Genomic DNA, 13,946 nt, shown 5'->3' with positions numbered 1-13,946 from the left:
AATTTGTCATTTGCTGGACTTTTGCGATGTGAGGCACCTACACTATCTTGCCTTGCAAGATACTAAGATGTTTGGCAGGCTTTTACTGTAATTACATTATCCAGACATCAAATTGATACATTGTGTGGACAGTCGTTGAAGGTCTGACACTGAGAGATTTGGCAGCTATTTTGTACTATACCATTATAGAATTATATACAATGATCCAAATAACAAGCTAATGTTTCGCATCCCAGTCGCTACAGGAAAATGTTGTCATTGTGCGTTTCTGAAAACCAAGAATAAATTAGACTTGTACAAAAACATGTTTTGTGAGCCCTCACATGATTCCCTCATGGAACCATAATCAAGTATTTTTTTTATTCCTAACCACCCATTAACCACAGCATTGTCAAAACATAAAATTGTAATGTATCAGCTACAAAATAATGTGGACATATAACATCTCTGCTCTGCAGAGACGTACAATGATTTTTTTCTGGTCATTAGGTTATCTTACTTTTGACAATGCCTGATAACCTATAGATTCCCACTTCTGTTTTCCCCATAACACTGAAAATAATTATTCATAATTACTTTGACTTTTTGTGTGTCACCCACCCATTCTGAAAAAGAAATATCTTGTAGGCCTGACCCATGTTATCTATCATGAACAAAATCATTCAAAGTAAGATAATGCTTAGAACGTGTTTTTGATGCTCTCCATATCTGCAACAAAATTTGGGTTGGCTTTCATATTTTTTCATGACACTGGGACAGAGCAAAACAAAAGAAAACAACAATGATTTACTATAAAGCAAACAGGATAGTTCTTATGATGACATAAATGACTGTATCACAGTCCTGTCAACAGGCTTGTGGTTTGTTGGATAGTTTACGGCTTTACTCTCCAGTGAGCTGCAAATGCTGCGTGGCACGATAGTGACAGATAAAAACATCATCACAAATCCAAAATCACTGATGTATAGGGATATAAGGTACTGGTGATTACTGACATTGGTATAATTTCTGATTTTCCATTGTTTTTATCAAAAAAGTGGAAGACAGGTAGACAGAAACATGAATTCAAAACCTATATATTCTGCCAAAACTTTGTTACATAAAATCTGCTCTCCATACCTGCTGTCATTGTGTGTATGTGTGTTTGCGATTGTTTTGATTGATGCCACTGTGTTAAAGCTGACCTTGCAGCTGTTAGATCAGTGTGGAGCAGCATTTGCGGTGACACTGTAAATAATGAACATGAACACGCACGCACGCACACACACACACACACACACACACACACACACACACACACACACACACACACACACACACACACACACACACACACACACACACACACACACACACAGCTTGAAAACAGCATTGATTTCTCCTGTTCAACAAGAAACCATAGAACACATTACATTACAGGGAGCTCGCCATCGCTTCTTCTATCCTCACCTATTCCTTTCTTTTGCTGTTTCAATGCATGTTTGCTTTCCTTTTTGTTTCTTCTTCTTCTCCTCTATATGCCCCAACAGTTCTCTATCTTTTCTTCCTTCCCTTAATTTCTTGTCCTTGTCTTCTCCTCACTGCTTTTCATCACTCCTTACATAAAGCCTGCTCCTCTTCATTCTCAGTCCCTTCCCCTTTTCAAATCTTGCATACTTCACATTTGCCTGCTGTACAGTAGACATGGGTTTACATAGGACTCATACATATGCATTATAAGCACAAACACACACATGCACAAACCACTCTCCAAGACTGTAAAACCACATTTCTCCAGGGTCAGAAATGAAATGTTCCCTTCACATTTTAAATACATGAACAGAGACACAGTTGTGTGTAGACACTCATGTACTGGGTCTATTGTGGATGCTAAATATTTAAATTGAGCCATGGAGAATCTGGAGGGGGAAAAGCGTACAGAAATAAATAAATACAGGTGCAGAGAGAGACAGAGAAAGAAAAGCAGATAGTTGTATTAAAACTATGCATCCGTGTAATTCTTCTATGTCAGAGCAAAAAAGTAAACAATACATTTGGAGTTATTTCTACTTTACTACTTTTTATGGTTTCTTCAACTACCACATTGAAAAAAATGAGCAAAAAAAAGCATGTCATGTTATCAACAAAAATAAGATAATTCTATGCAAGCCTGAAACAAAAGAAAAAGTGTTCATATGCCTGCTTTTTGCTGGTCGTACTGTCTGGTAGTGCTCGTCTTTTCACTCTTCCAGAGGAAGGTTAAGTAGAGCTTTAACAGCTGATTGGTGATGTTACAATAAGGTGCTTTACATAACGTCTATTAATATTCATGCAAAAAGGCAGTGTCATAATAAACAACTGGGCAAGAGAAAAGGATTACATTACCATCACAGACTGGAACCTCAAAGCTTTGCCCCTGTTATATTCTTATATAGTCCTACAACTTGCAATAACAAAATTATAAAAACGCTGACAAAAACTAGAACATTTGTCTTTTTTCTTTCTTTTTGTAATTTCTATTTATTTAATAATAATTCTGTATATATCATAATCTTCCAGATCCTATTAAGGTGAAGCTCCTTCAACCAACCTCCGCTATTAGGGTCACCTTCTCTTTCCCATGATTCCACTAACTGACCTGGATTCAATTGTTGAATCAGGGGAGGGAGAGACAGACTGAATGATCAATGGAAGTGAGAAAGAAGACAGACAGACAGATGGAGGGATGATAGATAGAGGAGTGGATATTATCAGTCCCCTCAGGTCCCTTTGATAAAGATCAGAGAAGCCACAGCCAGAACCTCAATCACATACGCATGCACGCGTGGACGCACAAACACACACAAACAGTTTGTGCAATATAGATCAGTGACACATGCCTTTCGATATAAACACACACACACACACACACACACACACACACACACAAACTTGACTTTTACACTCAGATCATGTTCAAGTCAAAGAGACCAGAGTCAAAATCAATCAATCAAGTGCTGATAAGAGATCAGAGACACAGGGAAATAAATGTGGAATGCTCCTTTAATGGCTGCCTCTTAATATGGATGCAAAGGTTTTTCTAACTGGGATTTAGCCCCCTGAGACTCTACTGTTCAGTTTTCACTGGAAAATCGTTCATCAGCTGCATAATCATTCAAATTTCACATTTCATGAAGTGTTTCCTCTGAGGAGCCGGTTTCGGGGGCTGTGCATGCAGCAGTCTGATCAGACTCATCAATGTGAGGACTGAATGTTGTTGGTTTGTGTTTACTGCTGTGACTGGCAAATAGTGATTGAGCCTGAAACATAATTGATGCAGGAGATGAAAAATTTAGGAAGTGCTCTCAAAGAAAGATGTTTGTTTACTGAATTTTATGGGGAAAGTAATGAAACTCTGTTCTAACTGAGACATCACACTTGTTCGATGCTTTTGCATCAATTCTGCTTTAATTTTGTCAATAGATGAACAGGGTGACTACTGACCACATGTTTTATGGATGCAAAGGGAGAAAAGGCCTTAAAGGAATACTTCCCCTGCAATTTTTTTTTTTTACCAAGTACTCAATTCATGTTTTCTTGAATTTATAAAGAAAACTTTGTTGTTCTCGCATGCCTCAACAATGAAGGGGGAATCATAAGAGGTAAACATTCATTGTAGTGATCATAATCAGAGTCTGCATTTAACAACAGCAAAACTCTATCAAAACATCTATTTACAAACTCTCACACAACTAGAGCAGTATAATCCAAGTCTCATTTAACCAGTCGCAAGTTCAGCACTGCCTCAATGCATGCATTTTTGCTGAAACCTTACAACATAAAACAAGAGAGCTTGTAAAGGATGTTTTGATATTGTTTTGCTGTTGTGAAATATGGACACTAATGACTTCAACTCGCCTTTTTTGCATACTCTGTTCATCGCGGAGACATGTCAGAAAAACTAAGTTTCCTTCATAAATCCAAGGTACCATGGGATGAGAAACTGACATACAAATGGTCATTTTGTAGTTTAAGTATTCTTTAAATCCTGACCTCCTTCTTTTGGCTTACATTCTTGTCCTCCTTATTTTGTAAGGCTGCTTATCAAGTCAAACTGTTTGGAAGTGTGTTATAGCTACTCATCATTGCTGCTCATTCACTCCACTGTGGTTGAAACACAACTACAAGTGCTGGTGAAACATATCAGTGAATCAAAACATAAAATGGGCACAAAACACGGTGATAGTGGCTATTGAATAATACATAAAGAGCAGCTGTTTGAGCAATGGCAGCATTTACAGCAAAAAGGAAAAAATGTAAGGCACACAAAGATCCCATTAAAAGCTGAGAAATCAACAGAAATTAGAACATTTGTTTATGTGGTTAACAAATACAGGCTATTCACTAGTTCCACATGTGTTATTTTGTATGTAAAAGCACAACACTTGTGTACAAATTACTGCCCAAAACATTTCATCTGGGCATCCTACTAATTTGTTGGGTATAGTATTTGCCCGATTTTTTAAAAATTATTTGTAGGCACCAAGTATTGAAGTCAATCTAGTTTGGAAAAAAGTTATTTGAGTGGTTAATAGCGGCTGTCAATGCAATAACTCTATGTATTTGGTGTTTGTTACTGTAGATGCTGAGGTTTTGAGCTGACTGAAATAACTTTTTTATTCTAATTGAGTGCCTTCTCAAAAGAAATGAACAACCAGCTTTTCTGTAGTGTGACTGAGAAAAAAGTTTTGCTTTAATAGAGGTTTGATCTCTTTTGAAACTGAGTTTCAAACAGAACTGCTATTATCAAAGACAGCAACACCCTATTCAGAGTCTAACAACTTCACGATAATAGTCAAACATTTCATATTTACAGGAGGGTGAGTGAGGAGAAATAAGCACGCCAATATCCCATAAGTGTCTGCTCTAGTATTTAAAATAAATAAATAAATAAATACGTAAAAGATTGTTTTTTGCTGTCCTGTCATGCCTTAAACTTGAACATGATTGGATTTTTCTCATGTCACCAAGATGAAATATCAGAAGAGCTTATCATGTGACTTGACCAGAGTATATGCCACAATGTCAAAAAGCTAGCCTGTAACTGACAGTGACAGCACACAAAGGGGTTATGTAATTTTCTTCTACTGGCTCCCTTCTAGAAAATCTAAACAATCTAAACTGGTAGCTAAATTGGTTGAAAAACTCTGTGAGTTAAGTAACTGACGGATAAATGCCCAGATGGAGAAGGGTCCATCAATGCAAGTGACATCTGGCCAGTGAGAGCCCCCTAAGTGTTAAACCTGCTGCCAGCGGCTTCTGTTTGTTTGTAAAATTACTTTTCCAAACCTCCCAACAAAAAAAGGTAGGGAGTGGACAGTGGACAGATTGAAAGACAGCCATTCGTCCTTTTACCTTATTTCATTTGGACTAATGCCAACCACCCCTGCTTCAATTTGTATCTCCAGTTCCCTCAGAATTCAGCTTTTACAGGTGAACAACCTTGAAAAGGAATTCAGGCCACTACTCCAAATACAATTACGTTCAACATTTAATGTAATGTGTCTGATTTGTGTTTGATAGACTATGTTGGAACCTGTTGTTCCTGTTTTTGTGTACTATAAAAAAATGAAACATTTTGAGTGTGTTTTGGACCTTTAACCATTCTCCATTTATGCATTTTCTTTTTTTATCCTTCTCTTTTATATTTTATTAGTCTTTGTTTATGCCTTCTCTTGAGGCACTATGTAAACTCTCTGTGGCAAGTGGAAATGAAGGTAAAAAGTGTATTACTGTTATATCACAGAGAGAAGATAAACAAGCAGTGGAGATAATAGAAGTGCAAATGAGAGGAGGAAAACCAGAAGTGAAGTGAGGTTGGGGTTGAGGGGAGTGAAGTTAAATCTCTGCTGACTTGTTAGTCACATGGCAGCATGTTCTAGGATGAAGAACATGTTCTCCAGTCCATGTTCTTTAGAAAATGATTACATCTGGGATTTGTGTGTCTGTGTGTGTGTGGTATGCATGGCCATGTCTGTATGTGCTTTCTATGTTTGCCCGTGCCTCTGCACACATGGATGTGTCTAAATGTATATTGCATGATTGTGGGTAATGCACATTTATGTGTGAGGTTAACATGGCCCTATGTTATCGTTTATGTGTCTCTGTGTAATGCACAAACAAGTGTTCTGATTCTTTCATACCTCAAAGTGGGTGTCTATCCTTGAATGCATTGAGATCAGAAACATGCCTTTTTCATGACTTTTACTGTAGATGTATAGAACATGCCTCTTCTACAATACAGCTTAGTGTACACACTTCACTAGTACACAACTCACATACTAATAACTATCTACCAGCCTAAAATGAAAGAGAAAATTCATTTTCAGCACTTCATACATAAATGCAATATTGTTTGTAATGAACTTGTGTCATACAGTTTTTGTTCTCATATGTCAGTCAAGTCCCCAAAATTACTTTCAAATGATATCTTCTGACTAAATTACAAGTAGCATAGCAGATCATTGAAAAGAATAGATTAAAATAAAATAGATGACATAAAACCCATTATCTTTAATATTATTTTTTTCTAGGCCTGTAAAGTGCTTTTGTTGGACAATATATTGCCCCAGAAGTAATTTCAATTTCATTGTCATGGTCATTTTAAGACCACTTTATGCAACTGCTATAATGATTATCATAATAGCATAAGAATGCACGTATACCGTTTCAAAGAGCAATGGAATTTTAAAATATTCTAGACACTGACATTTTTTTTTTAAAATTATATATTTTTTTTAAAAAATGACTTACCACTTGTTAATATATACAATAAAGTATGTGTAAAATTAAAGTACCTTTTTAGGAGTAGTCTAAAATTACTCCGAGACTTAAGCCTACTATAGACTGTGAGATTTTAGCAATCTACACTGTGTGGCATGGATCTAATAAACTTGGGTATGACACCTACTGAATTGCAGGCCACGACTTACACCTGCTTTTTTTATTTACTATTTTAAGTTTTCCTCATTCAGTTAAATAATAAGCACAAGTCAAAAGGGTAAAATTGAAATATATACATGTAAAAATGAAAGAAGATGAATGAATAAGGAGAGGGTGCTGCAGAAGAAGATGGAGGAGTAGTAACAGGAAACAAAAGGAATAATTCCTTAACAATGATCATGCTGAGAAAGAACAGTGTGTGTGTGCATGAGCATGTGTCTAAGTGATGTGATAATCTGTGATTCTGTCTCATCAGCACAATATCAAACTGCCTCCGACATCATATTAAATAATACATCACTCTTTCTCCCTCTGTTTCACACACACATGCACGTATACACACTGTATGGTATGTGCTGGTGTATGAATTAGTTATGACCTGACAGTCTTCAGAGGAAGGGGAAGAAACGTTCAAGGATTACATCAAAGAGTACCCCACCAAGCAGACAGACTGAAAAGGACAGAGCCGCACTACTGTACCTTTGCCCTTCCAACAAAAATATTCCCTCCTATAGAGCGATCAATGGAAAAACCTTTTTCATGGATTTCTGTTTTATAATGTAATAACACCGTGTGGTAGTCCACCCATCTATCCATTCATGATTTCTTTTAAGTATTTCCAGGACCAAGGTGCAGTAGCAGCAGGTTGAGCAGAGCAGTTCAGACACCCTTCTCCCCATCCACATCCTCCAGCTTCTCCCTGGCCCCTGAAGCAAGAGTCCCGAGGCGTTCACAGGCCAGATGGGATATGAAAGCCCTCCAGCATCTTCTGGGTGTGCCCTAGGGTCGCCTACTGGTTTGACGTGCCAGGAATAACTCAATAGCAAAGGGAGGCTTCCTCATCAGATGCAGACATGACGTCGGTTCATTTCAGTGGATTCCAAGCTCCTTTCACATTTCATAGCTCCGCAGCTCATCAGTAAGGGCTAGTATGGTCACGCTGTAAAGCAAACTCAGGTTCGTCACAATCTTGTTGTTTCAGTCACAACTCAGAGCTCATGATCAAAGAGTCGGAGCGTATATCTGTTGTTATATCCAGACTTTCGCTGTGGTTCCCTCTATAAAGCAGTAAAAACGCCTCCATCGCTTCTGATGCTACACGAATCTTCTAATAATCCAACTTACTTCATCTTTCACAGGATACATTTTTGTATCAAAAGAAGTAGATACTCATTTCTTTTTGATAAATTCTTCCTTGTTGTTAGATTAAAATGTATCCACAATAAAATGAAGGATCAAGCTGAGGTGCAAAAGCTATATAATGTTGCTTTAATTCAATGCTTGCATATCGAAAGTTATCAGTCATAGAGGTCATCAGGTAACAGCAGGAAGGCAGCTATTGAAATTTCCATCGACAAACACTGTGTGTGCGTGTGTGTGTGCGAGAGAGAGAGAGAGAGAGAGAGAGAGAGAGAGAGAGAGAGACCTATGCTTAAACCAGTGTTTTCTGAAGTTATTACATCTAACTGTTCAAAGTTTTTGGTAATTTGACTTCAAATGAGTGCTGTGCTTGTAAGTAACAAACAACACTTCCAGCAATAATGATGATGAGCAAGTATTTTTCTAACACAGTTCCTCTCTAAAAATGTATTGTTGACAATGCTGAGGCAATACCTGCGGAAATCTAAAATCTGAAATGACTCCAGTAACAGATTAGGCAGAAGGATTACATGGAGTAAGGATGACTTGCCAAAAATTGTCCAAACCAGGGTGGATCATTCCTTCTGAGAAAATCTCCACCTCCCTGTATAAATTCACAGCCAAGCTGTGTGTGTTGTGGACAGCAAGAGATGCTGAATATAGAAAGACAGACAGATCATCAGCATAATGTTGTATTTTTTTGCAATTGCCAAGTATGGTCTGTCTCTCTCCTCTCCTCACACAAACACAGAGTAAGTCAAACAGCTGAATGTATCAGCAGCAGGGGCTCTTCAGATAAGTCCCCTGGAGCAAACTCTCTGCGTCGCACACACAAACAAATACACACGCACACACACACAAACACACACACACCCATAGAGATGCACAATCACACAGAACCAACATGGGCCAAGTAGCAAGTAGAAACTAGTGCCAGTGAATAAATCTGGGACAACTGCTTGGACATACAAGTAGCACAAACACACACAGACATGCACACACATAAACTCAAACACAGCATGTGTGCAGACTTAAACCAAGGCACTTTGCAATCAGTGATATTGTCATCATGCGGTGCACCAGACACACAGATCTATAAAATGAACAGCCACCAAACATCCACCCTACATCCAGACAAGCACAAAGTTCCATAGGACGATGCAAATGGACACACAGAGTGTTAAGCAGTGTATCATTTTCAACAGCAACAAGCTGTGACCAACAATGTGAGTGTGTGTGTTTACATGCGTGCATGCGTGAATGTAAACAATGCTATCTGATTTTTAGTGAACAGAGGTCATTCAAATTCCATGAAACATTACACCAGCTGTAGTTTTGCTCAACAGGATTTTTTCATGGCAGATATTTTGATGTGTCACAGCAGAAAAACCACACGTGTTACTAATACTATTAACGATGTCTCCGGTCTATTCAAGGTTCCCAGTAAGCCCTGACAGAGTGTGTTTATAGTTGACAGTCCTGACAGTGTTTAGCTGGCACAAAATCCTGAAAATGTTTCTTTAGAGCGTGCCTATTCGATTGGTGGCCTGCAGGCCAACACCAGCCCCCTAATTGAGCCCAACTGCTCCACCAATCAGTTCTGTTTACAAATTAATAACATTTAAAACCTGAAAAAAGTATCATGCTACAATAAATCTGTCCTAACCCAGCAGAGGTTCCTGTGCATTTGCCTGACTATAAAAAAGGCCTGTTTATTGTTTTGGAAATGTAGTGGCACGTTTTGTCAAGTGTACATATATAATGAGAATAATGGCTCAGGGAAATATCCAGCCCTTGGGGCCTTCACTCACTAAAAATGTGACCCCTGAACAATAAAGATGAATAGCCCTGCCTTATAGGAAACATTTCCTACTGTGAATATGGGCCTAAATGGCAGACTGTAGGTCAGCATGCCGCTTTATAAATGTATTTCACTGTTTCAAAAAGTGTTCTGTTTTGTTTTTCACAAAACTGAGCTGTCTGTGCAGGGAAAATAAATACTTCCCAATACAATATGATCAGAGACAACAGAAAAAACAATAGAAACATTTGCTTTTGCTCAAGCATTAGAGAGGCAGCAACTACCAGAATGGACTGCACCGCATCGTAGCATTAATATCCGTGATGTGATGTGAGTTGCTCATCAGACTAACATTATTTCAGCTGTCTGATATAAAACAATCATGAATTACAGTTAGAAAGTAAGCTGAAATATGTTTCTGAAAAAAAAATTGGTGAGATAGGGGAAATACAGTGACAGACCCTTTCATTTTTTTCATATTTGATCAGCACTGCTTAGTTTTACTGTTTGATCTGAGATTATTCAGCCTCCTTTTTTTGCAATACAGGAAACACTATGGTGCCCACTTTTTGCTCACAAACTCTTGTATTACAGCTTAACAGAGCACTAAAATATGTTTCTGAAAACAGTTTTGGCGAGAATTAGGCAATGCAGTAACAAAATTTTAGTTCATATCTGATTAATATTTGATCTAAGTTTGAGAGAGAAAGAGAGTGATGGGTGGTTTTCTCTCTGCATCTATACTCTTAATATTTGTGGTAGCGGCAGGAATACAAAAATGAGGAGTATAATCTGAAGCTTAAGCAACAGCCCAAGAGTCAGCAAAAATCTTCCAGATGATGCAGTTTGTTTCTGCCAATGAGCAAGTAGATCTGAGCAATGACATGATGGAGGGAAGTTTACCATAGTTCATACTACCCACAATGCCATAATTTTAGTTTCCTGAAAGAAACATCACCAGTGCTATCCTGGTCGCAGTGCACCCTGGAATACGCCATACCCCAGATTTAATATCAATATTCCAGGACTACTAAATAAATACTACGACCATGACTACATTGCATACACAATCTGTGTACCTCTGCAGCTTTAATATATACATTGCGACAGGACTTTGTGATGTATAACAATAAGTATATGATTACAATGTCAATATCATACCAATGCAATGACGCAAATGCTCTCTGTAAGCCTTATGTTCAATGCACATTATCCACTGCCTCAGTAAATGTCTTGCACTGTGTCCCTTTTAAATGACATAAAGGGTCGTATATGTACGTCAGACAGTACTGTCACCTTGGCAGCTGTTCACATCTCAAACAACTGCTCAGTGAATAACAAGGAACTAAATAACTGTGTACCTATTTGTTTTGTTGGTTTTGCTCAGTGTCATGCGTTTGCCTCCGGTACACAGTTTTTTTTTTCTCCTCTGTTTTATGCTCTGGAACTAACTGCCTCATTGAGGACATCAAAGTTTTCCTAATCTAAATCTAATCTGAAATTTTTTAATGCGCACAGGACATGGTGTTGAAACATAGTGAGTTCTAATTTTAAACATCACTTCAACTATTCATATCTGTTCTTTCATCCATGAAAATGGTACCATGGTGTTTACTCAGGCCCTAAAGGGAGAGTGCAAAAGGGGATGCTTTAGCTAACCTTTAAATGGGCCCTCTGAAGACAACTCAGTTTTTTGTTGTTAAAATGTTCGAAGTTCTTGGTTAAAAAAAAAAAATGTCAAGGTCAATACTAAGCAAATATTGTTTTTTTATGTTATGGTAAAATTTCCTCAACGATCCAGTGTTTTCAATGTTTACCAAAATCCCACACGTCAGAGTCTATTTTAGCTGAGGTTAAACCTGAGTTTACAAGTAAGGCCTAGTTCAAGAGGAGTTGAAACTTGGGACCATTTGCAAGGTGCCAGTCTGCAACAATCTGAAACCTGCCAGATTATACCAATGTGACTAGACAAGATGGTATACCGTCTCCATAGCAACAACTCTCTCCACTTCCGATCTGATTTCCGACTTTTTTCAGGCTTATTTTGCGCCTGAAAATAGGTTAATTTGTAGCTTCTTAAAATATGAATGAAGATAGTGATAGTGAAATACTTAATACAGTTGAATTGGTGGCGGTGAAAACAAAAACAAAACTATCTGAGCTTCAAACAGACTGTATTCATTATAAAAAAGCCACAATTTATAACCAGTGCAGAATAACCAAACTGTGTGTGTGTGTGTGTGTGTGTGTGTGTGTGTGTGTGTGTGTGTGTGTGTGTGCATGCGTGTGTGTGTGTGTGTGTGTGTGTGTGTGTGTGTGTGTGTGTGATATGTGCATATACTCACTGACTGCAAAAGTTGCAGCAGCAGCAGCCCACACTGACTGTTGAAACAGGTAACATGATCTCACCCTAACATCAGCTGCTGGTGACTTGACAAACTGAGTTGCAGGTGACATTATCAGCTGTGTTATCAGCTCAGACCGGCCAGTTTACACTGCTCCAATTTTTCACTGCAACTTTCTAAAAACTGCTTCATCATGTCATGAATCTTTGGTCTGAACTAGGCTATTTTGGTGCCACATCGCTTGGCCTTGGAGGGTCAATTTAAATGGTTTTCAAAATCTGGTAGATAGGTGTTTTATGGCAAAAATGACCCGAAATGTCTCAATTCCTGTCCCTGCAAGCCTATAATACAGTGCCTTCAGTATACTCTCATTTTCTGTTATGCTCTGCCCATGCTTTCCTCTCTCTGGATTTGACAGCCTGCCATGTTGAAAGGGAATGAACTTGTCACCCATTAGGGAGTCCTTTCCTATGCTGAGTGGAAAGAAAAAAAAAAAGAGTGGACTGAGTTCAGAACATGGCAGTTCTCCTTGAAAACTTTCAGAATCTGAATAGCCTTTCAAAGGAATTGAATTGAATAGAAATCATGTACTCTCCGTCCACAACATAAAAACGCTTCACTTGAAGTCTTATTATTTGGTATTTAGAAGCAATATATACACATTTAATATGACTTGTGTATTTATTCAACACTATAACTTCTTTTGTGTTGTATACACAGATAATTCTCTAAATAGGGGGACTTATAGTAAAGTGTCACCAACAGAAAAACATAAAACTGATATTTATGTGTGGTATTTAGCTTTCTCTAAGCACAATGTCTCAAGCAAATATCAAGAGTTGCTTCAAGGAAAAAACACAAAGTTCACCTGCTCAATTACTTCTCTTTGCTGTCTGAATGTCTTCCTTACATGGCCCACACCCACGGTCCTATTAGAGCTATGGACTTCTATGTGATATTTCGTGAGTAGCTGGTGGTTGTTATTTACAATGTTCGTTTTTCTGAACCGTAGAGGTCGACACTGACACAGTCTGTACATTATCACATATCATCCCACACACGCAAACACAAATACATACAGATGCCGACTGACCTTCATAGTTGAGTTTGAAGCCATGTGCAGAGACGGCAAAGTCGCTGGTCAACCTCAAAGAGAAGACATTCCCTGTACTGGTGACAGGGGGAGGAACCTGGAAGCCTGTCAGCCTGTAGAAACACAGAGGAGAGTGTGTTGACATTCTCAGCAAATTACCGGACACATTAAACATGCAGGAAAAACAAGAACCCCCCTATTGTCTACGACACAGAAGGCCTTTCAGCATTAACACCTATAGCAACATAGAGATCAACATATTGATGTGTTAAAAAAAACAACATTCATCAGGTGAAAAAAAAAGAAGTACAAATTGTACCTAGAAGAGTGCAGAGGATATTTGTTACAGGCTTGACCAACATGTAATTATTTACTTAACCATCATCATTGGTAACTCGTAAAAGTACAAAAACTCAAACATATTTTTTAATAACTGATATTCTTTTTTTTTGTAATCTAAAATCTATCATATTTTTTTCTGTTGCAAACTTCAGCAACACTGCAATTCTAAAAAATTTCAAATCAAATTTTTACCCTTTTTTTTTTAAAGTTTAGTGAAAATGTGCATCTTTGCCGCTTTCTAAGGAACTCCTTATGAACTTTATAT

The 13,946-nt window shown here is 38.0% G+C and overlaps 1 protein-coding gene across 3 annotated transcripts in view; it reads right to left on the bottom strand.

Annotated features, from left to right (window-relative positions):
* Positions 1-13,946, bottom strand: part of csmd3b (CUB and Sushi multiple domains 3b) — a 463,214-nt gene that overhangs the window by 295,665 nt on the left and 153,603 nt on the right. For all 3 annotated transcript variants that reach the window (XM_088090048.1, XM_088090049.1, XM_088090047.1), the window contains one exon: positions 13,340-13,452. In XM_088090048.1, the coding sequence (XP_087946174.1) occupies positions 13,340-13,452 (113 nt within the window). The remainder of the gene's footprint in view (positions 1-13,339; positions 13,453-13,946) is intronic.

This window comes from Plectropomus leopardus, chromosome 17 (assembly GCF_026936395.1).
Source record: "Plectropomus leopardus strain MGB_pleo_1.0 chromosome 17, ASM2693639v1, whole genome shotgun sequence".
Taxonomy (NCBI): Eukaryota; Metazoa; Chordata; class Actinopteri; order Perciformes; family Serranidae; genus Plectropomus; species Plectropomus leopardus.
This window is presented reverse-complemented; position numbering and strand designations above follow the sequence as displayed.